This window comes from Pseudoliparis swirei, chromosome 23, assembly GCF_029220125.1.
Source record: "Pseudoliparis swirei isolate HS2019 ecotype Mariana Trench chromosome 23, NWPU_hadal_v1, whole genome shotgun sequence".
NCBI lineage: Eukaryota > Metazoa > Chordata > Actinopteri > Perciformes > Liparidae > Pseudoliparis > Pseudoliparis swirei.
The window spans coordinates 20,943,139-20,968,166 of record NC_079410.1 but is presented as its reverse complement, the minus strand read 5'-3'; the positions used below and the strand labels follow the sequence as shown (position 1 = coordinate 20,968,166).

General features: G+C 41.0%; 2 protein-coding genes across 2 annotated transcripts; one reads left to right on the top strand and one right to left on the bottom strand.

The window, feature by feature from the left end:
- Positions 1-213: 213 nt before the first annotated feature.
- Positions 214-16,736, bottom strand: flii (FLII actin remodeling protein). Its single transcript, XM_056406940.1, has 31 exons — positions 16,555-16,736; positions 15,322-15,432; positions 14,530-14,601; positions 14,333-14,413; positions 13,957-14,204; positions 13,625-13,728; positions 13,204-13,379; positions 12,736-12,893; positions 12,375-12,459; positions 11,874-12,021; positions 11,619-11,749; positions 11,405-11,512; positions 11,170-11,274; positions 10,833-11,012; positions 10,525-10,607; positions 10,245-10,319; positions 7,312-7,395; positions 6,991-7,162; positions 6,170-6,277; positions 5,850-6,041; positions 4,916-5,014; positions 4,720-4,809; positions 4,494-4,633; positions 3,977-4,202; positions 3,731-3,885; positions 3,537-3,597; positions 3,252-3,380; positions 2,649-2,755; positions 2,390-2,495; positions 2,218-2,283; positions 214-2,087 (listed from the first exon to the last, which is right to left on the bottom strand). Exons 1-31 carry the CDS (start codon positions 16,615-16,617, stop codon positions 1,953-1,955), a joined length of 3,798 nt encoding a protein of 1,265 aa, XP_056262915.1. The 5' UTR covers positions 16,618-16,736; the 3' UTR covers positions 214-1,952.
- A 578-nt stretch (positions 16,737-17,314) lies between these two features.
- Positions 17,315-24,628, top strand: LOC130188548 (desumoylating isopeptidase 1-like). Its single transcript, XM_056406945.1, has 6 exons — positions 17,315-17,477; positions 17,824-17,845; positions 18,329-18,398; positions 19,833-19,942; positions 20,115-20,237; positions 22,501-24,628. Exons 1-6 carry the CDS (start codon positions 17,384-17,386, stop codon positions 22,589-22,591), a joined length of 510 nt encoding a protein of 169 aa, XP_056262920.1. The 5' UTR covers positions 17,315-17,383; the 3' UTR covers positions 22,592-24,628.
- The last annotated feature ends 400 nt before the right edge of the window (positions 24,629-25,028 follow it).

Below are 25,028 nucleotides of genomic sequence, written 5' to 3'. Positions count from 1 at the left end.
GGTGTGTCATAAAACAAGTCCCACATGCCCAGGTATCGTTTGTCATTAAAAACATAAATGTCATTACATTCAACTCTTGAGTCAGTGAACAGGTTCAGGACCGCCGCTCAGTGTTGCTCACACGTCGGGTCAATAAGAGCCGATTGAGCCCGTGTGCAGAGTCTCGAATCGCTCTGACCTAAAAGGGCAATAGGAAGGCAAGAAGAAAATATCTGACGTGAGATATCATTTTATTTTAATATAAAATACATAAATAAAGCATCTGCAGGTGGCATCAGGAGCATGTGCACATGTTATAAACACACATACGATGTGTCGGACTCAAACACACCATCAGGCATTCAATCACCCTACAAAATATAGTAGAAAGAAAGCAAATGATGGTCGCTGCAGCCATTTGAGGATATGGTCCATAGATCGATCTCACGTGGACCAATGCCTGCACAGGACAGAGGTCACATGACAACAAGAAGCACTGCAGCTACTACCGCAGCTCGACTTAAAAGTTGTCCCTGGAGGCACCGATCCAGAAGCAGTTAAATCCACCAGAACTCAACTGTTAATCAATCAAACGGCTGATCTCAGATCAGTGGAACCAGAAGTCTCTACATTTAAGTAGACATACCTCTCATATGGCACATAACAACTCCCACTAAAATGTTGCACACAAAAACACAACCCCAAAACTAAATAAACTTGGTTTTGTTCCAAAACAAGGAACATATTTGGAAAAAGAAAACTTTAAAATCACTTTCTGACTAAAATATCCTTTACTGCCTTTATTATCCTCTCCTTTCCTGAAGATAAAAAAAGAAACTGTTTAACTAGTTGAATTCAGTATTATTTAGTTCCTGTATACAAGTGCAGGTTTTTTGTTTTGAGAAAAGTGACCAATCAGACTGGTGGGAGTGGGGGTGGGGGGGCGTTCCTATTTCATTGAAGGTGCACTGGGTAAAGACCAAACATACAAGGTACTGTATAGTGAGCATGACAGGAAAATATAGGCATAAACAAACATTCTTCAGAAAATATATAATATAGTGCCGTTTTCTGATAAGTCCCTAAATGTTGAAAAAAAAAAATTGAGTACAAACTGTAAAAACAACTTTTTATCTCCCTTAAACTTCCTCAAACAAGCAGCACGAGGTGGGGCTGAGCGTGGAGGAGGGACTCTATTCCCCCGTGTTCCTAAGTGACCAACGGGGACACCGATTCTAGAAATTGATCCGGTATTCCTGCTGCAACAGAACAGGCACCATTCCCGAAGGAGACGTCTGCTCCTTTGAGTACAAGTGTTTCCAAAATGTCACACTTAAAATGACATTGTGGCCTGTGAGCGGCCGCCGTCTGCTGCACCTCCCCCTCAATACTGGATCATTAAAAAAAAAAAAAAAAAACGTCCCTATTCGTCAGCCGGGGAAAATATGTAAATACCAAAGTTACCGTTTAACCCTCGTCCACCGACAACTATTGAACAAAGCAGCAGAGCGGATTGATATGCGAGGGCGTTCGAGTCCCTCGAGTTTATATAAAGCCTCTGTATACCGTAGACATATTTGTATCTCAAAACATAATTATCTTCTTTCATTTAACGACGATATTCAGACTTGCCGCTAAAAAAAAAGAAAAGCTCGTAGAAAAAAAAGGGTGATATTTTGCCGTTTGTTCCAACGACCAGAAAACAGCCAACAGCTTCTTGACCGGAAGAACGTTCACTGATTGGGATGTTGAGCTAAACTTGGAGGCAGACTCCGATTGTAACGGGTGGGTTCAGAGGAGGGTAGACAGCAGCGCTGAGCGGGGGGGGGGGGGGGGGAATCAGAGCTCAGGCAAAGCTGCGTTAGCATAGACATCATCATCATCATTCTCATCATCCTACTGGTAGAAAATGTCATGGAAGTGAATACATTTGATACACGTGTGTGTGTGAGCGTTTCTGTGCGTGCGTTTGTCTACGAGAGTTGTATTTTGAACGCTCCCCAGGCGTGGAAGCAGCGGCTGAAGCAGTGCGGCTCGTTTCCCTTTCGCACCAGCCGCAGCTTCCTGGGGTGTTCGGTGTCCTTGGAGCGCATGTGCTGGATGTACACCTGGAGAGGAAGAGGAGTCATTAGTAAGCCGTTGCTATGGATACGCAACACCGACACATAGTTTGAACACGCGTAGACACACACATGAAAAAAAAAATGTATGTGCATAAAACTGCAGTTTCCCACTCACCTGGCAGGCTTTGAGACTGAGTTTGATCTCCACCTGGCTGGTCTGAGTACCGACCCACATGTACACCTGACGGGAAACAAGGAAGTTTGGAGACATTTAAAAAAACAACACCATAAACCAGCAATACATCAAACCATACCGACATTTAGATGAATCTATGATCGATTATTACCTCTTTGCCGTTGTCTAGCAACATGATGTCATCATCGGCCAGGTCGTCCTGACAAAAGTCGGAGCACTTCTCCGACACAGAGAAGTAGCCCTTCTCATTTGAACACCTGAGGGAGGGAGGTGGAGGAAGAGTGATATGAGAGAGAGGGGAGATGGGTACAGAAAGATGAGAAAATAAGTTGGTATTAGAATTGCATCATCATTTTTTATTCTTCTTTTAACTATAATAACTATAACACTTTCAGATAATGTTCACCCACCTGAAGAGCCGAGCATATTTCATATAATCTGCATCTTCATCGTACTGCTTCTGAGAGCCAATCCCCACCCAGAAGAAGTTCTCTGGCTCCTCCCCCTCATTAATTACCTAGGAGACACATTTAGTTAGACTACATATGCTACCATAAAGAATCTATTAGAGAGATATTAAAAATAAAATACAGAAAGACACGTCACAGAAGCTAAAGTAAGTCTCAAAATACTTCACATTTCTTTTTGGGGAATAAATACATAAACATACAAAATAAAAATAAAGTTAAAACAATTTGAGTAATCCAAGTGGTACTCAAATCTAGAAAGGACATTCTCTGATTCAGATTTGTTGTTGTTAAAACCTTTCAGATAGTTGACTATTATCAACAACAACAAACAATAAGTGAGTTGATATTAAAGTGCAGGACGCTGAAAGGTGAGAGGGAGCAGTTGAAGACTAAGAGACTTAGTATATATAATAATAGTCAGCTGACGTTATAGTGCAGCAACGAAAGGAGTTGAAATTTACTTTTGAGGTGGCATCAAAAAGGCTGCGTTATACTAGTATATGTTGAGTATTTAAAGTCACACACAGACAAACACACACACACCTGTTTGCTGTACGTTTCATCAAACATGCAGTTCATGATGTCCTCGGCCAGCTTGGCCTCGTCGGGGTCGGCGGCTCTGCCCACCCAGGTGTAGACGATGCCCTGATTGTCTGTGCTCTCAAACGGTACCTGCAGAAAGCAAACACACGGCTCATCAGCGACCCGCCGGACATCTTGGTCATCATATTGTAAAAGTAGGAGGAAGACGCGGGAGACTTCTCCGGTGGAACTTGACACAAATGACTGCTATGTTGCTGTTATTGTAAGAAAAATACAAATCAAAACCTTGAGAATGAAGCAGAACTCTGAGTTGAGGTTGCTGGAATCTGTTCCAATCTGGATGGTCCTAAGAAAGAGATGAAAGAAAAAATAGTCATACAAAATAAAAAAAACTCCTCTGGGAGCTCGTGAATCTGATTTCTTTAGAGGAAGCTAGGGGACAGCGCTGGTCTAAATGGTGATGATGTCACGGCGTCTACCTGCTGCACAGTGCGCTGCCATTGGTGCGAATGTGGTAGAGGGAGGGCTGAGCCGAGTCCGTCTTCTGTTTCCTCTTCCCTTTGTGGATGATGAACTTCCGCTTGAAATGGGACAGGAACTTGAGGTTCTCCTGCTGCTGGGTCATACGCACCACCTAAAAACAGCAAGAAAAAGCCACAACATTGTAAGAAAAAATAGAAAAAGGACGGTGAAAAGTACAAACATGAATAAATGTATCCCGATACCTTCAGTTTTCCGGGGAAAAGACTTTCAAACTTCTTCTGCAGCGAGAAGGTGAAAGTGAGCCAGCCCATGTTGGAGGCCTGCCTGCCCTGCCAGAAGTACACCACACACTGGAAGTCCTCTTCGGGCTGTTTGTCCTCTTCCTCCCGTACTGCTGCTCCTCTTCCTCCTTCACCGCCTTCACCCTCCTTCTTATCCTCGTCTTCATACTCCACAGCGACCCAGTACCTACAGAAGCAGAACGAGATTAGTGCAATGACAACGACTCACAGGACAGTTCCATGCCAGTGGAGCAACTTCTCTTCCACGTGTGCAGACATGTTTTCATATTACGGTCGAGCCCTGGATTCTCTATACAGGTTCCATTTAAAAATACAATTTTAAAACTTTTAATTTCAAATACAAAAGATGAACTAGAGACTATGTTGCGATGGGATTAACACATATTAAAGCCCCGTGCATACATCCAGCCGTGTTTCCCAGTTTGACTCTGCACATGCCCCCCCCCCCCCACCCCACCTGCAGAGGAAGACGTAGCAGTCCTGGTTGTTGAAGTGGCCGAACTCCTCCTCGGGCAGCCGAGCAAACTTCTTCCCCTCCAACACAAATCCTTCCATGCCGTCGAGATCCTCATTCCATTCCTCCATCAGCGGTTCGGCCTAGACAGAAAAGAGTAAATATGTAAGAAGTGGAGGTTTGCTTAATTCACCCATCACTCGTGCAGTATGAATGATGAAATAATAACCTCCGTAAGGGGCATGGCGGGCTGCCTGGGAAGGAAGAGGGCGGTGAGGTCAGCTTTCATCTGGTCTTTCTTCTCTACGTCCTTCTTCACCTGAGAGACGGAGACAGACTATTTTACGAGCCACTGGTAACCGTTGATTGGTAGCATCCACATTTATATATATATGTTTTTAAACACACACATATGTATCACTAACCTTGCCCAGTAGGTTGTCCTTGTTGTGTACAGCCTCAGCTGCTCTGGTGTAGTCCACCTTCAACACATCATCCCAGTTCTTAAACTTGGCCTTGTACACCTGAGGAAGAGGAAGAGGAGAAACCAACATTAAACTATACCATATGCAGAATATAAGCTAAACTAGATAAAAGCATTTAACCGATGTGTCTACCATTGTACTGGATTTCATATGCACAATAGTAATAATAATAGGGTTAGAGTTAGGGTTAGGGTTCACAGTCTGGTTCTGGTCCACTCTGGTTCAGTCGAAACATCAAACACTTTCAATTTGTTTGTCCTGAAGTTGAAACACTAATGTACGTAACCAACAACGGTAGATTTGTACATGGCAGAACCAAAGCAGGTACCGAGGCTCAGGTCACACCTGGCTTAGGGAGTGCCGCCTCAAACTAGATGCGTCGACAACAGTAAAAACAAACAGACGCACCAGTGCCCTGAACAATTACACTGAAACCAGTTAAGCCACTTTACAAACGAGCACTTAAAACATGAGCAAAGCACTTTCACTCCTGCACAGATTATACATCTCGATGACCTCATTGAATATGCAACTTGGTGCTGAGACTACAAAGCCATACCGCCACTGCCACTTGTAGTTTACATCTACAGAAGAATACTAATTGTGTCACTAGTGGGTTTATGTGAGGAGATTACACTATTCTGTTGCGAAAAAGTGCAGTATATATATATATAAATAAATAAAGTTATATATATGTATATATATTTAAATATAGTTAGTTACATATAATATATATATGTATATATATATATTTAAATATAGTTAGTTACATATATATATATAACTATGTATTATTTATAAAACTAATATATAACTATATATATATATATAACTATAGTTACATATGTATATATATAAATAAATGAGGTATTACCTGGCACTCAGTGCCCTCCAGGTTGCGGGTGACGCAGGTGTGTTTGGGCCGATGCAGCATGGAGCAGATCTCCTGACCCAGCTTTAAGGCAGCGGCTCGGACGAGACGTGGAGACTTCCTCCCGATCCAGATGAACACATCTGACCAGCAGTCCAGGATGTACACACCTGTCGTGTCCAACAGAGATTGCACCTGAGGAGAGGGATGGAAATATGGTGCAAGACGTGAAGAAAGTGGAGGAGGTCAAAAACAGTGTAAACATTTGGTGGCATTATTTCCTTCGTCATGCCTTCAAGGGAATACGCGGCAGATGAACATACCAGTCTCATCTCTGGCGAAGTGTCCAGTTTTATCTTGTGGTCTTTGTGCTCAACTGACAGCTTGTAGTTGATCTGTGGCAGCTCCAGGTAGCCCAGACCCAGGCCCACCTACAGGACAATGAGAAAGAAAACATCAGACATGTGTGTTTAGCATTCCTTCTCTTGCAGTTCCACAATCGGTTCAATACACTCGTAAATAAGAAAAAAGACAAACTAAATATAAGCCTATAACTCCCGGATGTTTACCAGAGTACAATTTAAATCATACGAGTCTAGTCTGTATTTTCACGGTCAGTCGGGGTAAGTTTACAGCTGCTGGAGCTTGAAACTCAAAAAAGACATACAGTCTTGGTCTAAAGAACTCAGAGTCAGGAATCAATTTTTCAGAGCAAAAGAAAAGTAAAAAAGTAAAGACACTAAACAGCTACTTCCTCATAGCACTGCAGCCGTGTCACCATTTAAACAGGGTGAATGGATTGGTTTATGTGTGGGGTGGTGTGTGACAGGGATGTGTGTGTGCGACGAGCCTAAATATAATGACCACCAGTGGTCGTGATGGCAGATCACTACACCCGTTTGACGATATTTTTCACAAAGCACTCTGGGTATTTGGCCCATCCCACATACTGCACAGCATGGGGCCAGCAACACAAACACAGTGACACATGACTTCAACCTGTGATGAAGCAGAAAGCTCAACAGTGAATCCTAAACAACTCCGACAACACTGGCCACATTTGCCTTAACACTACCACTTTAGACCACATTAACAGGATACATTAGTCAGGGAGAGTAGTACTCTATACATTAAAAATAATTACCTTGTATAGTATTGGTCTAGGAGGAGAAAAGTCGTCGGGTACGTGTTTCTTGATCTCCTCTGGTTGTCCTCCCAGTGTCTCCCAGAAGCCCGGAGGCTCCTGGTTCTGCATGAGGGTCGTGATCTCCGCCTTCCCCTTACGCTCATTCTTATTGATCTTTTCTCCAAATAACCTTAAGGATGAACACAATGCACACACACACGCTTTGCATCACCACACTTTATTTTAGTTCACGTTAAATCGTGACTAACATCGAAACCGGCTGGAGATTTTCCTTAGAAGTGTCAATAAGTTTGTGTTCCTTATTGATTTGTGTCCTACCTCGCCTTTGTGGTGGTGCTGAGAGCAGCGTTGGCTCCTCTCCAGATAAAGATGTCCGGGCCTGTGTCCAACAGGAAGACATACCTGGCAAAAAGAAAACACATGATGTCATGGACACAATAAAGGAGCCGGAATAAAAAGTGTGTCAATCAAAGAGAGGAGGGATGCAAAGTATTAGAAAGCAGGGACGTTGCGTTAATCTAGAGCAGGGGTCAGGAACCTTTTTGACTGGGAGAGCCATAAAAGCCAAATATATTTCATTGAGAGCCATATCGTATAATAAATTAAATATGTCTTGCTTTTAATGCGACTTCGGGTGATGCATGATGCTGTACATACTGACAGACATTAACAGAAAAAATGTACGAATGGAGGACCGTCCAAAGACCGAGGTCTGTCGGCTCCTCTGAGATGAGGAGTTGGACGGCCCCTCCCCTAACCCTTTAACCCCCCTCCCAACTACTACAGGCACACAGACAGTACACACACATATGGATCAAAACATAAAATGTCGTACAAGCAACAACAACAAAAACAGAACAGGAAAAAGAAAAACAAAACGAAAAAGAAAGAGACATAGTAAAAATAATAATAAAAGGCAAATGTGAACTACTGATAACTTAGAAAAAATAAATAAATAATAATATCACGAACATCAAATTATGTATATACATTTTTTTTTTTTTTAAATCTTTCCTCTATTGTACTGTGCCGCCAGGCTGTATATCAATATTAATAACTTTCAAAGTGAAGTGAGATGGCGTTTAAGGCGAGAACCAAATGCCTTGGTGGTGGATGCCGATTTGACCTCGTCCGGAATTTGTCTCCAGAGCTTTGAACCTCTACAGATGAAGCTTTTAAATACAATGTCGACTGTATGTTTATTTATATGAATGCCACCACGCAGCCGCGTGTTATGGTCGTAGACATTTGTGTTCCTTGTGAACATATGTAACAGATTGTGGGGCAGATTATTATTCATAAATCTGTACATAAAAATTCCTGTCTGACACAAATGTAGATCTGTAAATCTCAGAATGCCCAATCGCTTAAAAAGCGGCTCAGTGTGTTCGTTGTTCTTCGCATTGCAGATGATCCGTACAGCCCTTTTTTGTAAAATCTCGATACATTTAACCTGAGTTTTAGCTGCGGATCCCCAGAGCATATTACAATTCAAGAGGTGCGGATGGACAAGGCTGTGGTACAACAAACGCAGATTTTCTGTTGAGAGTATATTTTTTGCGGAGCGCAGGGCAAATGTGCCGCTTCGTGTGCCGCTTCCAACAGCTGTCAATATGTTGATGCCAGCGCAAATTGTCGTCAATATAGACACCAAGGAACTTGGTGCACTGGACTTTTTCGACATTAGCCCTGTCAATCTCAAGCCTAAAATCTTGATCTGGGAGATTATTTGATTTATTTATTAGCATATAATTAGTTTTCTGTGCATTTCGAGATAACTTGTTCGCTTTGAACCAATCCGATACGATTTTTAGCTCTTCATTTGCAGTTTGATATAAGTTATCGTGGTCCTTCGATGAAATATAGATAGTTGTGTTGTCAGCAAAGAGGATGCTTTTAACACGTTTTAAGACTTTTGGAAGGCCATTTGTGTACAATATAAATAGCAGGGGTCCTAATACAGAACCCTGTGGTACTCCACAAGTTATGTCATATGATTTTGATTTGAACCCCTTGTATTTCACATATTGTTTTCGACCACGAAGATAACTTTTAAACCACTCGAGTGCCGTACCTCTAGCATCATAATGGCTCAGTTTTTTTTTAAGTATCGAGTGATCGATCGTGTCAAAAGCTTTAGAGAGGTCCAGGAATAATGCCAGAGTGTTCTCTCTGTGTTCAAGTGCAGTGTATGTGTCAAACAGAAACTCAGTGACCGCGTTCTCAGTCGAGCGCTTTGGTCGAAAACCGTATTGGCTTCCGTATAGCAAGTTATGCTTTGCAACAAAGCTGTAGTCATTTATGAACAAGCTTTTCCAAAATTTTGTAACAGAGATATTGGACGATAGTTAGTAAAGTAAAGCTTTTCTTTGGCTTTGTAAATGGGGATCACTTCAGCGATCTTCATATCATCAGGAAAAACTACCTCCGATAATGATTTGTTTACAAGATGTGATAAAGGAGTGGCCAACGATTGACCAAGTTGTTTGACTAGATTCATGCTGATACCGTCGTGACTGGCGCTTTTCTTTGGCTTAAAGCTGTTTATTAGTTTAGAAATTTCAACCGGGTCGACAGGATTAAGAAACATCGATTGAATTGTGGACGATTGACCAAGATACTCAGCAAATGAGTGATCAGAGCATCCAATTTGGTCTGCATATTTCACACCTATGGTAGCGAAATATACACAGAACCCATCTGCAATCTTTTCAGGGTCAACTTCCTTTTTGCCATTGACATAAAACACATCCGAGATACGAGACTTGTCATTGGATTTGTTAATGATCGAGTTAATCACTCGCCAAGTCTTCCTTGAGTCGTACTTATATTCATTGAGGAGTTTAGAGTAGTACAATTGTTTTGCGTTTCGTTTGGCTTTGTTTAATATATTTCTGTAGGTGAGAAATTTTGCCTGCACAGGATGACTGTCTGGTTTTCCCAGCTGGAGTGTAACGCGACACGTAGAGACAGAAATGACTCTGAACAGATGGCTGTTTAGTTTATTAAAAGAACAAAGACGTGCTATAGAGAAAAGGACCTTAAATTACTGCTGCTGTAATCTGGTGCTATAGAAAAAATTACAGGGTGGCGGGCGGAGATATATATTTTTTTAACTCAAAATTGTCTGGGAGCCATATGCCGTCACCAGAAGAGCCATATATGGCTCGCGGGCCATAGGTTCCCGACCCCTGATCTATAGGAATGTACGAATGTAAGTGGTGGAGATGGCACAAAGGGTGTGAGGTTACCGTGGGTCGAGGGAGGAGGCCTTCAGATGGACAGACTCCAGTCTGATGTTCTTCTTGCCGTAAACTCTGTACAACCTGATTCACACGTTATTAAAACCTGAATTAGAACATATTTTCAGACAAAGAGCATTTCATTTCAATCAATTACAGCTGAATGTGAAAGATATGCGCCGACAAAGTTGCAAACTAAAGCCAAATATAAATAAGATTCTGCATTTGACACAGCTTAAAAAAAAGAAGACTAATAGAAATAGTGCAAGATGAGTTCTGAAAAAATTACTTGACAGAGTAGTGGTTGTCCTCCACAGTGTAGAATCCGCTGGCGGTTCCTCCTTCAATGTAAGAGATCGCGTTGTTAAACACCTGAACATGAGACAAACAGCAAGTTACAACTACACGTAGTGGTTGGTTATTCATAAAGATAGTTACTGTATCCATAAAAGTCATATTCAATGTTCAACTGTGAAGCAAAGGCATTTCCCGTAAACTAAGTTTTGATTGATCTGAAGTTTCTTGCTAGTTCAAGTTGGATATTTGTGTTTATCTCTGTGTGCAGCCTGATAAATTAGCATATATATATACACATACAGCACTGAACTCCTCGCTCTCATCGCCCATCTCTTCCCGTATAGTCCTGCACTCGGCGCCAAGGAAATTCCTTAGATTGACGGCGTGGATGGCAGAGCCGGCCTTCTTGTCGAGCGTGGCTTCCTGCCCGATCCAGTAATAGATATGCCAGTTCAATGCGCCGTTGTCATCCAGGAAAGTCTACAAATGCAAAAGAAAAAAAAGAAGATGTCTTGGGACACAGTCCAGGAAAACATACAGATGGTCTAGTAGTTGCTAAGAATGATCAATGTTGTTAGATTATTCCAATTTGAAATCAAAGTAATGACTGTAAATGATGGCAGATTGTACGCGTTACCTTGAGGATGATGTAGCAATCGGCCTCGTAGAACTTGCCATGGAAAGTTTCATCCACTAGCATCGGAATAAAGTTCTCTATCTGCCAGACCGATACACCTGGAACCTGTGGGACAGGGAACCGGCGAAGATATTTACACTGAAAAATATAATTTGGCACATTCTGACGCACTTTGGTTGGTTGTTGCTGAAAAATGAGAGAGAGAGATAAAGAGATTGAGAAAGAGAGATATTACCTGCCCCACATCCTCCAAATAGAACTCAGAGTAGTCCAGATGAGGTTTCGATAGACTCTGGTCCCAGCGCCGGACCTTTAACTCTGCATATTTCAACTCCCCGTTCTCCTGCAAAATTAGCAGATTTCTAGTAAATACAATGACGATGAATCCCATTGTGTTTATTATTCTTCCTGTGGGCTGCGTTGACATCCTTCTTTATCTTTCTCCTTACCTCCATGTTCTTCTTATCATGTGCAACATCAGTCATGCCCTTCAGCACCTGCTTTGCCTGATCGTCCTCAGAACAGTCCTTCCTCCTTCTTAGCCTCATCTTCCTCGCCAGGGGATCTCGGGGGCTGGCTCCTGGACACAAGTGGATACAGATAAAAATTTAAGTTTTTATAAAATACACAAGTTTTACAGACAGAATAACCAAAGGCACTGATACTGTATACATTCATGCACCTACAGTTATAGATACACGTACCTCCTCCAGCAGCAGCTACAGTCGCAGGCGAGGCCCCGGCCAGCCGGAGCTGGTTTTGCAGGGAGAAGTCAATGTTGTACCACTCTGCTGCTTTGTCGACGGGTTTAGGAGGCATCACCAGGTTAGGGTTCTCCCGTACATCCAGAATCTACAGAGAGATATGTGAATAGATCAATATTTGTGTTTATCTTGAAACAATACAAATACATATATGTATTAGATGACAACATTGCAGAGTACTACATGTTATTGCTATATCCCTTCAGGTCCTGTATATCATTTATGCATATATTCCTTAAGAAACTTAAAATGTACTGCATTTTTTATTTTTTCCTCCATCAAATTTACAACATCACTATACAGTATTAATTTAAAGTTGTTCTCATCACTTTACCCAACTGTATTCTGTTTCTTTCTAAGATCTATTGTGACATAAATTAAGTCAAACATGTTCCAGAACAGTATCATTTGATTACTTTATAAGTGGCTTTAGTATCGTACCTCTAAATCAGTCAAGAAGTGGATGGCCTCAGGCAGTGTTACTAGGCGGTTTTTATTCAGCACCAGCTTCTTCAGCTTACCACACCTAGAATACAACACAAATCCACAAAATCACACAATCAAATATTCTTGTTGGGTGACAAAATGTGACAGATTACCAATATATTTTTGCATAGCTTTTAAATGAACCTTAAATGGTTCTTCAAAAAGACTCAGCCTTTCAGGAAAACATATTCGAATCCAACTCAATATTTTTATTTTATTAAGTTGACTTGATTCAGCCAACTTGAAAATGAAAATCACATGTTTTCCACTGTTGAGTGATCGATAACAGCACCCTCAAACTAGTTGTTAAACTCACCTGCAGAGGCCCTCTGGGATGAGTTCCAGGTTGTTGTTAGCGGCCATGAACTCAGTGAGGCTGGACAGTTTGCCCACGCCTGGTGGAATCCCATCAAAGTCCAGTTTGTTGGAGTTGACATACAGCTTCTTCAGTTTGGCCAGCTTACAGATTGCAGACTGGATGAAGACACACAAGCAAACATAAACAATCCAAACATTTTACACCACTTATACTACTTAAAACAAAATGATAGATTGCTCTTTAAAGGGTTGGTTCACCCACATTCACATATTTCTCTGTATTCAGCCATATAGTTGGCCCAGATTGTGTAATATTCATCTCTCAAATTTCTGCCAGCATCCAAACAGCATACAATTTAATTTGTGCATTAATATTTAAACAACTCCATCGACATAGTTTTCTAAACACTGGTAATACAAACAGCTTGGCTTCTAGAGCAAGATGCATCATTATTATTGTCCTTACGGGCAGGGAGGTGAGCTGGTTGCGGCTCAGGTTAAGCGTCTCCAGCTGAGTCCACTGGTCGATGCAGAGGGACAGTTCTGAGATCTGATTACTGCTCAGGTTGAGTCTCTTCAAACTGCTCAGTGAGTAGAGGCACTCTGGCAACCGAGTCAGGTCGTTACATGACAGGTCAACATCTGGGAGAGACAGAGGGAACACGTGTCGGTAAAAGGTACGAGTGTGGTTCTCCATTCCGATATAAAGTATTTGCAAAATCAATAAAAACATTTTTAAAATAAATAAATAAACAAAGAGTATGATGATAGACAAAAAGTGACACATTTGTGAAAAATGTACTGCATTGCTCTGTCAATATAAGAAGGAAAATGTCCCTAAATAAGTGGAAGAAACCAGAGAATGTGTGAGTGTGTGTGTGTGTTACCTGATAAATGCGTCAGACCCTCCAGGCTGGTCGGCATGTTGCTCTGGGTCCTCTGGGTGTTCCTCAGGTGGAGAGTCTGTAATGCCACCATGGCTGGCAATTGGCTGCTCAGACAAACAGAGATGATAATATTACTAACAAATAATAATAATAAAAATAATAATAATAACAACAATTATTATTATCATAATAATAATATGATAAGGAGAGCAGCATTAAATAAATGCATGTTTCAGTTTTCTAAATAAATGTACCGCAAAGCTTTCGGCCGAACATGAGGCGCATGAATTTAGGATTCGGGACAGAGGAAACACAAAATAATGTCCTCTTACCGCAGCTGGGCGTGCATCAAGGGGTTGTTGTTCAGCGTGAGTGTCTGCAGGTGAACGAGGCGTCTCATCTGCGGTGGCAGGCTGTCGAGCTTGTTGTCGCTCAGGTCCAGATACAGCAGGTCTGTCAGGTTTATAAACAGTTGGTTGGGGATGGAGTCAATGCCGTTGTGGCTCAGATTCAGCACCAGCATATTCCTGCTGTTCTCCAGGTCCCTGGGGATCTCTGACAGCTGATTGTAACTCAGGTCCTGGAGGAAATGCATTGTTTTTGAAATTAATTGAAACAGAGTGAAGGTAATAGGTGTAAAGAAATGCCAGCGGACCAGAAAATAAGGAAAGGAAGAATGTTGTCGAAGTGTGAAAAACAAGTATGTACCAGCACAGAGAGGTCATCCAGCTGAAATATGTCATCAGGGATACCAGAGTTTTTCAGGTTGTTGGCTCTGGCTACCACCGCCTGCACATAGAGTGAAACACATTTAGGGCTCCATCATAACTACACATATGTACACGTAGAAACAATCGGCATGAGCTCAATGTGTATTTTCTTATGCATGTGTGGGTGTCAGTTACCCGAAGGTTTGGTAAGCTGGACAGTTCTCCATGCAAAGTGGTCAGGTTGTTGTGACTCACTGAAAGATGCTCCTAGAAAAAGGAAAAAAAAGAGGTTTTGTTTACACTCATGCTTTGCATGATCTAAAACCCCATACAAACGCTCTACAAGGTGCTGTGCAATAAAGGTCTTGTACTAATGCCTCCAAATAAAAATATTTAACAGCTGACAGGACCAAATCAAGACAGATAAACAAACCCCAGACACTGACTCCTATCGAGGAAAGAGACTAATCTTGTTTACCTACACCTGGCAAGATCAAGAATGTTCGCATGACAGCTTTTAAACGTGGCCTGCTGATTGCAGCTTTAGATAAGAGAATGCTATCGACGATATTGGGGATTATAGTACGGCTGTGTGAGTTCCTATGTTTTGCTGTTGAAATGCACCAATTTGCTGATGTCCTTTGTTACCCAAACATCAAGTAAAAAAGTAATGTTATTAACAATGTAGAAATAAATGGCTGAATTAAATAGTCAAATTAGATGAATATATGTTGAGACAAAAAAACGAACACTGCACTTACAATAAACTTTGATAAATAACATACATAACACTGTGACTGTTACTGGCAATATAGAAATGGTACAAACAAAATAATATATTTTTTAATGTGAATGTAAGGGGTTTCCATTCATCATAATAAACACAAATTCGAGAACAGAACAGAAGCACCAATGATACGAGTCAATGCCTTTGTTTTTAGAGATGTATAAGCCAAGAGGAATAGCAAACAGCCCTAAATGTCTCACCAGCTTCTGCAGAGAGGCCAGCTCCTCTGGGAGGTAGCACAACCCTGTCCTGTTCAGCTTCAGCCATCGCAGACTGCTCATACACTTGACATGCTCTGGAAAGTAGCCACCCTGTAAAGCCAGACAAGAGAGAGAGGTAGAAGACAGACACAGAGGAGAGAGAATGACTGCTGACATCAGTAATCCTGGTGTTGACTTCATTCATGGATGACATGTCTTTGTAATGTCTAGTTGTGATGGAGTTGGTGAAGAGACGCGAACATAATTCCAAAGGCATTACCGACATGCATCAAACGTGGAACATCAACCGTGTGAGTACAGGCGAATGAGAACAATACAAGGAACACATGTGTCTCCATTACAAAATTAGAAGCTGACATCACCCTTATTGTGTTCATCGTCATTATGGGTGCGACAGTACAACTTGTTTGAGAGAAAAAAAGGACATCAGTAGGTGCTGCAGCTATTTGGCAACGTTGACATTCAGTATATTATCTTTTAGTCAGGATAAGAAAGCTGAAATGTTCCAGTCGATGTGATCTTAGACACACAGAGGAAATGATGTCATTCAACAGGACCGATACCTAAAAGTAGAACATCAGCCATTCACTAACTGATACATATACACGTTATGTCTACAGCTGCACCAACGTTACTGGCATACTAACATGGAAGTTACGCAAACGTTTCAAATACATGCCAGATGAGCTCATCCGTAGCTCTGTTGCTTTTCCAGTCTACCAAACTGAGCTCGCGAACCCCAAGCATGACCACGTTGAGTCAGCAACCCCTACAACGTGAGCTAACGTGACTGTTTGAGGCCTTATTAGTGTCCGATTTAAAACGCTGATAAAGAGGACATGTTAGCCAACAGTGGAGCTAGATTAGCCAATGTTAGCTGTCTATCATGACGTTGGAAACAAGAGCCACGTTTTCACAAACTATCCAGAAGTATCTAACCGCGTACAAAGTAAACGAGTAGCGTAGTGTTATAATAGGTGAACATACACATAACTACGTAAGCACAGGACGCGTATGTCCGACATCAGACTGCTATTGTGCTCGTCAAAATATCTGACAACTGGCTGACGCCCAATGCTAGTAACGTCTAGCTAGCTAGGCTAGTGTTTTAGCATTAGCCGTTTGTTGTTAGCTGACGTGAGCTAGCTAAACGTGTCAGTTGCTCAACACCGATGGCTTTAGAAATCAACGAATATTGCTGAGGATCCTTACTTTGAAGTCGTTTCCACTGAGGTCTACCCCCCTGATGAAGGGAAGAACTCCGGTGGAAGCCATTTCTGGTTTACGTCAGCTGCTCAGCCCTCTCCTGTCTATTTCGGTCCTGGGGCAGTGAGGCGTTGTGGCGAACTACTCTTCTTCTTTTAGTTTTTAGCGGCTGTGGGTGCATCATCGACCCCTCTGCTTCGGAATGTACACCGCAGATTACAATAATGTGAGTATAGCGCCCTCTACTGGTCACCCGGGAGTACAACATGTGCAGAGTCGTGTGGGCGTCGCGTTTTAAATACTTGCTCGTTGTTCAATACGCCATTAAAAGCAGTCTATTCGAAATAAATACGTGTGTATAATATGGCTTTTAGTCAACAAAACGTCCGACTTCATTGTATTCTTCTTCTTCTTCTTCTTCTTCTGGACTGAAAGTGGGGCACTAAATCAAAATTAGAGTCTCCGGCTGTGTTCTTATTATCTGAAGGGAAGGGATACCGAGTTGCGCATTTCTTCGTGAGTTTGCACATTATGCAACAAACATCCCTGATAGCTATTATTAAAATATCAAATATTAGAGGGAGCGGTGAAGAGGGGGGTAAAACCGGAAGAGATACTATTTGATTTCAAAATAAAACAGCTATTGCTCAAGCTTACGACGTGTTGTCGGGGACGCTTCTTCACAAAGCTTTTATTCTGAAAGCAGTGGAATCGGAAGAAGTCCACGTATTCTCAAACGTGATGACATAATTCGGAGAACCTCACAGTCAGCTGTGCGGTTCCATGTCCGTCGCTTGGCAGGCGAAGATTCAAAATATAAAAAAAGCTAATTTACATGATGGACAATAATGCAACGCAATACAATGTACAACTATATATTTACGATCTATCGAGAGGCATGGCTCGCAGCCTCAGCCCCATCATGTTAGGTGAGTATACAGATAAAAAAATCCGATGCAGCCGGGCCTTGGGGGACTAATAAGTGATAATAATACCGGGTAGAGAGGCTTTCTGTGGCTTGCATAGTTATGTCGCGTGTATGCAGTTGTTGCTGTGCAGTGTACCGATCTTTGGCTAACTCACCACGATCTAGTTATTTTCAATACATCTATTTTGAAATACTATAAAGCGTGAGTGATGTAATATGTGCCTCTGAAGGAATGGTTCGATAAAGGGTGTTCACGAGAAACAATCCACTTATTGTAATCTACAGCTCCGCGGAGCTGCTTGCAGAGAAGATCACCTGCCTCACTCTTTTTCCCCTTTTTGTTACAGGAAAGCAACTGGATGGTATATGGTAGGCATTTTCTTTCTGTTACTTTGAAAACGGGATTTCTTGGACCTTCTTAACCATGAACTCATTGCTTCTCATGTAATGTGTGGATTCATCAGGTGTAGACCACAGCTGATTGAGTTTTATGATTGTTCAGGCATTACAATCCCAGAACAATCATACAACTATGCTAAAAACTGCTGACAATGTGTCCAAAGATGTTCTCATTTTGATATTAAGTGATGCTTGTATTGCTTTTGGTTTGCATTTTGCATTAAGTATTTTCAGAAAATGTAGGAAATCATAAAGGACGTATAAGTAGACCCAAAATAGCGTATCCCACATTAATCAAACATGGGTATATCTAAGGATGTATTACTGTGTAAGTGAGTTATTAGGTTGTGGCTTATTATTTGGCTTTTAAAAAAGCACTTAGGCTACTTACAATTTCTAAATAACGATCTGATGTGAATTTAGTTCTGTGTTCATTTTGTGATTTTCTACCAGGCACACAGCCATAGTGGCATACGGTGATGAGTTCTTCTTTGGAGGGGAGGGGATCTCCAGCTGTCCACCGGTAAGTCTGGAACAAGGTTGACTCCTTTTACACGTCTCATTGAACAAGCCCATGGAGGGAATGCTTGCAAACCAAGAGTTACAGTCACAGGTTGATAGGGAGATGGCTTTAGATAAAAACACTGCCTCGAGTGTTTTTATCTAAAGCCACTCCCCTATCCCCCTACGGTAGGCTGTACAGTACAGCCTCCTACTGTTGAAGAAGAACCGTATATACGGGTGGAGCCAGCCAGCTATGTCTCCATGTTTCACGGGGTAGATCCAACCAAAGATGTAATTTTGATTTGGAAGTTTTTATAATTGGCCGAATCGATAAGGAAAAATAATTATTTGAAATTCGGGGTGGAGGGAGGATACTTGGCATTGGAGGGCATACCTGCAAACTTGTCACCTTTCGGCAAAATTCGCTGTTTTGAAATCAAAATAGGTCATCCACGTGAATAGTGTAGAGTTTTTGTTTTGGGGTAGGGGGGGGGGGTAAATTGGACGGTCGGCGTTTATGAGATTGGAGTGAGACAAGGAGAACATGCGATGTGGTGATCTTCGCAATAAAACATCTTTGATGGGACACGTCGAAGGAACAGGCTCCTGGAACAGAATCATGGAACAGAGTCATGGAACAGGAACAGACCCATGAACAGGTTCACGGAACAGACTCATGGAACAGAATTATGGAACAGAATCATGGAACAGAATCATGGAACAGAATCATGGAACAGACTCAAAGCTCAGCAGAGCACACAAGTTAAAAAAAAGGAAGTTGGTTCATGAATGACTTTAACCATATTATATATAATGAAAATGTAAAGTTGTTATTACTATTATTAGGGCCCGATCACTGAATTATTCAGAGCATTTTTTCTTAAAATGTTTGTTATTATTATTTGGATTTGCGGTCAGAACAATCAAAAGACCGTAGTTATAAAAGCTTTGAGGTGTTATCAGACAACGTAGATGTGGTGTGGAGAGAAAAAGAAAAAAAGCCACATCCTGTTTCTAGTTGTTGCTTTGAGATGTTTCCAATAACTAGAAGACCGGTAGTCATAATATCTCTTACTTAGTTATTCACATTCTCTAACATGTTATTTTATGATACCATCTTCAATCGGCATGAATTACTAAACTACGTGCATTTCTTTTTTTAAATGAAAATGCTGTCATTGTCACTTAGTGCGCACAGACAATACTTGGTTTTGGTCTTTTTAAGAAAAATGTATAAAAATAAAAAGTAAAAACTAAATAAATAAAAAATATAGAATATTGCAAGCCTTGATTTAATCTATCGTTTAGCAGTTATCAGCAGCAGCAAATCAGAGAAACGCCTCCAACACAATGGGCCTGGAGTATTATGTTGAACTATTGGACCCCTTATCAACAGCTCTCACTCTCATGACATGTGTGATTGTTTTCCATTTCCCTGCCGTGTGTTCGTCAGGGTGGGACGATGCTGGGCCCTCCAGACACAGTGGTGGAGCTGGGCGAGACAGAAGTATCTGAGGAGATCTTCATGGATTACCTCTCTGCCCTAGGAGAAGGCACATACAGGTCAAGTAGCTGTTATCCAATTTAGCAATCATAATTGGGACTCCCAATAAGTTCTCAAACTTTGTGTATCATGTGTGGCTAAATTCACGAGTCTGACCGTACCTGTTACTAGTCACAATGCATGGAAGCTGTTACCTGATGCGTAACTCTCTTCCTTTCTCTCCTTGTTCAGAGGTGACAAGTATCGATTGTTTGAGCATAACTGCAACACCTTCACCAATGAGGTGGCTCAGTTCATGACCGGCAGCTCTATCCCATCCTATATCACCGACCTTCCATCGGAAGTCCTCTCCACGTGAGTGTGAAACCCACAGTCGGTCAGCTGCTCATGACTTTAATCAAATCTGTCGCCTGTTTGAAAATGTGTGTAATGCTGTCTCTCCGCTTTAAAAGTAACAGATAAAAGTTTCATGATTTGCTGATATTCTACCTTCAGGTACGCTGACAGTGTACGGATTATTGTGACGTGTGAACTATCTGCTCTGGGTTTCTGTGTCAATCTGCTGTTGCGCACTCTTGAATGAAGTTGCACACATTTCAAACGTGTTCAAAGAGTAGAATACATACACTACCGTTCAAAAGTTTGGGATCACTTAGAAATGTCCTTATTTTTCAAAGAAATGCATTGTTTTTTTCAATGAAGATAACATTAAATCAATCAGAAATACACTCTATACATTGTTAATGTGGTAAATGACTATTCTAGGTGGAAACGTCTGGTTTCTAATGAAATATCTCCATTGGTGTATAGAGGCCCATTTCCATCAACGATCACTCCAGTGTTCTAATGGTACATTGTGTTTGCTAATCGCCTTAGAAGACTAATGGATGATTAGAAAACCCTTGAAAACCCTTGTGCAATTATGTTAGCACAGCTGAAAACTCTTTTGCTGATGAGAGAAGCTATAAAACTGGCCTTCCTTTGAGCTAGTTGATTATCTGGAGCATCACATTTGTGGGTTCGATAAGACTCTCAAAATGGCCAGAAAAAAAGAACTTTCCTGTGAAACTCGCCAGTCTATTCTTGTTCTTAGAAATGAAGGCTATTCCATGCGAGAAATTGCAAAGAAACTGAAAATTTCCTACAGTGGTGTGTACTACTCCCTTCAGAGAACAGCACAAACGGGCTCTAACCAGAGCAGAAAGAGAAGTGGGAGGCCCCGGTGCACAACTCAGCAAGAAGACAAGTACATTAGAGTCTCTAGTTTGAGAAATAGACGCCTCACAGGTCCTCAACTGGCAGCTTCTTTAAATGGTACCCCCAAAACGCCAGTGTCAACGTCGACAGTGAAGAGGCGACTCCAGGATGCTGGCCTTCTAGGCAGAGTGGCAAAGAAAAGCCATATCTGAGACTGGCCAATAAAAGAAAAGATTGGTATGGGCAAAAGAACACAGGCATTGGACAGAGGAAGATTGGAAAAAGGTGTTATGGACAGATGAATCCAAGTTTGAGGTGTTTGGATCACACAGAAGAACATTTGTGAGACGCAGAACAGGTGAAAAGATGCTGGAAGAGTGCCTGACACCATCTGTCAAGCATGGTGGAGGTAATGTGATGGTCTGGGGCTGCTTTGGTGCTGGTAAAGTGGGAGATTTGTACCAGATAAAAGGGATTTTAAATAAGGAAGGCTATCACTCCATTTTGCAACACCATGCCATACCCTGTGGGCAGCGCTTGATTGGAGCCAATTTCCTCCTCCAACAGGACAATGACCCAAAGCACACCTCCAAATTGTGCAAGAACTATTTAGGGAAGAAGCAGGCAGCTGGTATGCTGTCTGTGATGGAGTGGCCAGCACAGTCACCAGATCTCAACCCCATTGAGCTGTTGTGGGAGCAGCTTGACTGTATGGTCCGCAAGAAGTGCCCATCAAGCCAATCCAACTTGTGGCAGGTGCTTCAGGAAGCGTGGGGTGAAATTTCAACAGATTAGCTCAACAAATTAACAGCTAGAATGCCAAAGGTCTGCAATGCTGTAATTGCTGCAAAAGGAGCATTCTTCGACGAAAGCAAAGTTTGAAGAAAAAAATTAATACTTCAATTACAAATCATTATTTCTAACCTTGTCAATGTCTTGACTATATTTTCTATACATTTTGCAACTCATTTGATAAATAAAAGTGTGAGTTTTCATGGAAAACACGAAATTTTGAACGGTAGTGTATTTTATTTTGTTAACCCGATGGGAGACTATAGTGAATGTTCAATTCAATCAGTTTATTTGTAAAGCCCAATTTCACAAATTACAAATTTGTCTCGGAGTGCTTTACAATCTGTACACATCGACATCCCTGCCCCAAAACCTCGCATCGGATCAGGAAAAACTCCCAAATAACCCTTCAGGGGGGAAAAAGGGAAGAAACCTTCAGGAGAGCAACAGAGGAGGATCCCTCTCCAGGATGGACAGATGCAATAGATGTCATGTGTACAGAAGGACAGATTTAGAGTTTAAATACATTCAATGAATATGACAGAGTGTGAATACAGTTACATATGAGTAGGGTTTACATAAAAGTGCTTTAAAATGTGTCTAAAAAAGTTATTTCTTTCATCTCCAGACCATTTGGCCAGATACTGCAGCCCATTCTGGACTCCATCCACATCGCCCCTCCAGGAGGAAATATCATTAACGGTGGAAGAACGCAGTAATCTGAGGGAGCAGAGTTACCGCGGGGCTCACCAGGTCACTTCTACTGTATCAGACTGTCAAACCAATCGTATTTCTTTCTGTAAATAAGTTACACATTAGCAATGAAGCTATAGGCCATTTTGTAAATTATAACTGATAACTAACCAGTACATCCTTAAAAATCATCATCTACATATAATTTCCTCCTTCAAACCGAGTTGCTTCATGAGAACTACTCAGAGATTGTTTCATGAAGTTTAATGGTGCAAATACGAAACACAGATGTTTGGGTTTAGCAGCACAGCCGTGGATTAAAAGTTATTTTCCAAGACTAAAAGCTGATTTTGATCAATGTTGCCTTGTTACAAATACATCTATGTGGAGTCCAATTTCCAATTAAGATGAAATGTAACTAAGTTTATTTAGATTTTAGCGTGATTTATCATTCACGTTAGGGCTGCCGGATTATCAGATTTTTACTACATGATTATAAATCCAAAATAATTCACAGTAACGATAATGTCCTGTTATCTACAGAACATTTGAACAAGATTTAATTTATAATTATAATGCTAGTGGTCAAATTCAACTTTAACTTTGTTTATTGTGCATTTTGTTTGGTTTTTGGCAAACTATTTATACTCAAAATGAGGTTTTAAGGGGGTGGAGAGAGAGTCTGTAATCACAACTGTATATATAAAATGATTTAAGAGGTGCTGAATTGTCAACGCATTATCATATTTGTATTTTTAATATAACATCAACATTTCAATTTGAAATATTAGTTATCTTCAATACCGGTATATCGCAACAACGCACATTTTGATTTTGCAAGCATTTATACTTTTACTTCTCAACATAGGCAGATTTCACTTTTCACTCCACTCCTGTATCTGATGGCAGTAATTTAACCACCGACAACATTAAAATACCTCTTGCACATTAGTGCTTTCTGCTTATTTAGTGCTTTAGCTTTTGTACTTTGGCACAAGGTACACATCCATTTTGGAGTTTCAGATTCCCCTCAGTGATCCTTTTATACCTGTAACATTTGTCTTAACTATTTCTGTTGAATTCAACTCGACCTGACATTATCATTTCAGTTGTCACATCATTTGTGATATGTCAAAGAGCAGGGGATCGATGCCTAACTTACACTGGCGTTATGCGATTAGAGGTGATACTAAAACATGTTGTGTATGTCTCTATAGCAGTACTGGGTTCAGTTCATTGTAAATTCACTTATTCCTATTTATATGAAAGTAAATCCCGGTTGATATTGTTAATGGTTGACTACAAAATCCTAAATTTTCCAAACAATCCTAGTTTAAAAGTTTTGAAAAAAGTTTACTGTGAATTACAAGAATGTAATTACATCTTCTCTGATATAGCTGAAAGTAAACTGCACCACAGACCTGTTATCTGACAGGTCTCACGTTTTTTACAATTTGTACGTAGATGTGACCGTAATCAGGGCAACGTCCTATACTATAATCTTAACCTGCTCGAGTCCTTTGACAGCCACCAGAGTGTGTTGAATACACAATACACCTCTGTGCCTTCATTTCCCTGCTTGGTAGTTGGCATCTTATCGTATAGCACATATGGTAACTCTATGTGCAGTCCACATTCAAATCTACTAGTTCATTTATTGTATAAAGGTCCAAATTATACACAGGTGAGGGGAAACGGGTAAGAAGTAGTAAGAAACCCTCCTAAACTCTGTAGGAAACTGTAGTTTACAAAAGCGGTGGAAAATATTCAGTATTAAACATCTGGATCCAGTAACACTCAAAGCCTATAATCTCAGTGCATTATTCACTGCACTCTGCCATCAGAAAGAACACGCATTCTGTCTAGTTTCAAGATAATGCATGGATGATTATGTTTTCAGGTTCATCTGATTATGACAGTGTTACACAAATGTTGAACCTCGCATGAAACTGAACGAAAAATCAAAGAAGCACAGGAAAAACAAGACATCTCACAGAAAGACTAAACCAGCATTAACTTTCATTGTGTTCTCCTGCAATAAATAAACCTCTCATACCTTCTAAGCAGTTACCATCACATTTATCTTGTGCGCCTGCACATACATATTGCATGTTCAATCTATTTAAAATTTAATTTTCTAACCCAATGTGTGTACGTATGTGGCTGTTTTAGTTTGATTTCCCTTTAAGAGGTTAGCTACAAGGTGCTCGGGTGGATCTGGGTTCTGTTATTTTTTCCTCCTGCTAACCAACGAAGTGACACGCTGAACCAGACCAGTGAAATGTATTACTGCACACCCTGTGTTGCGTGATAGTATGTGTTGATGCTGGCTGATACCTGGAATGTGAAATTTCAACAGATAGTAATGGATAGTGTTATCTATTTAAGTAATATAAATATGGTAGATATGTTTATGTATATTGTTTGTATTGTTTGTGTAATATAATTTTTTATCTACCTACA

Excerpts from the sequence above, each read along its gene's own strand:
- LOC130188548 (XM_056406945.1), top strand. The coding sequence starts at position 17,384 with ATGATGGACAATAATGCAACGCAATACAATGTACAACTATATATTTAC. Across the intron at positions 17,478-17,823 it reads CCTCAGCCCCATCATGTTAG|GAAAGCAACTGGATGGTATA; the intron begins GTGAGTATACAG and ends TTTTTGTTACAG. Across the intron at positions 18,399-19,832 it reads GGATCTCCAGCTGTCCACCG|GGTGGGACGATGCTGGGCCC; the intron begins GTAAGTCTGGAA and ends TGTGTTCGTCAG.
- flii (XM_056406940.1), bottom strand. The coding sequence starts at position 16,617 with ATGGCTTCCACCGGAGTTCTTCCCTTCATCAGGGGGGTAGACCTCAGT. Across the intron at positions 6,278-6,990 it reads CTAGACCAATACTATACAAG|GTGGGCCTGGGTCTGGGCTA; the intron begins GTAATTATTTTT and ends ATTGTCCTGTAG. Across the intron at positions 4,203-4,493 it reads TGCTACGTCTTCCTCTGCAG|GTACTGGGTCGCTGTGGAGT; the intron begins GTGGGGTGGGGG and ends CTGCTTCTGTAG.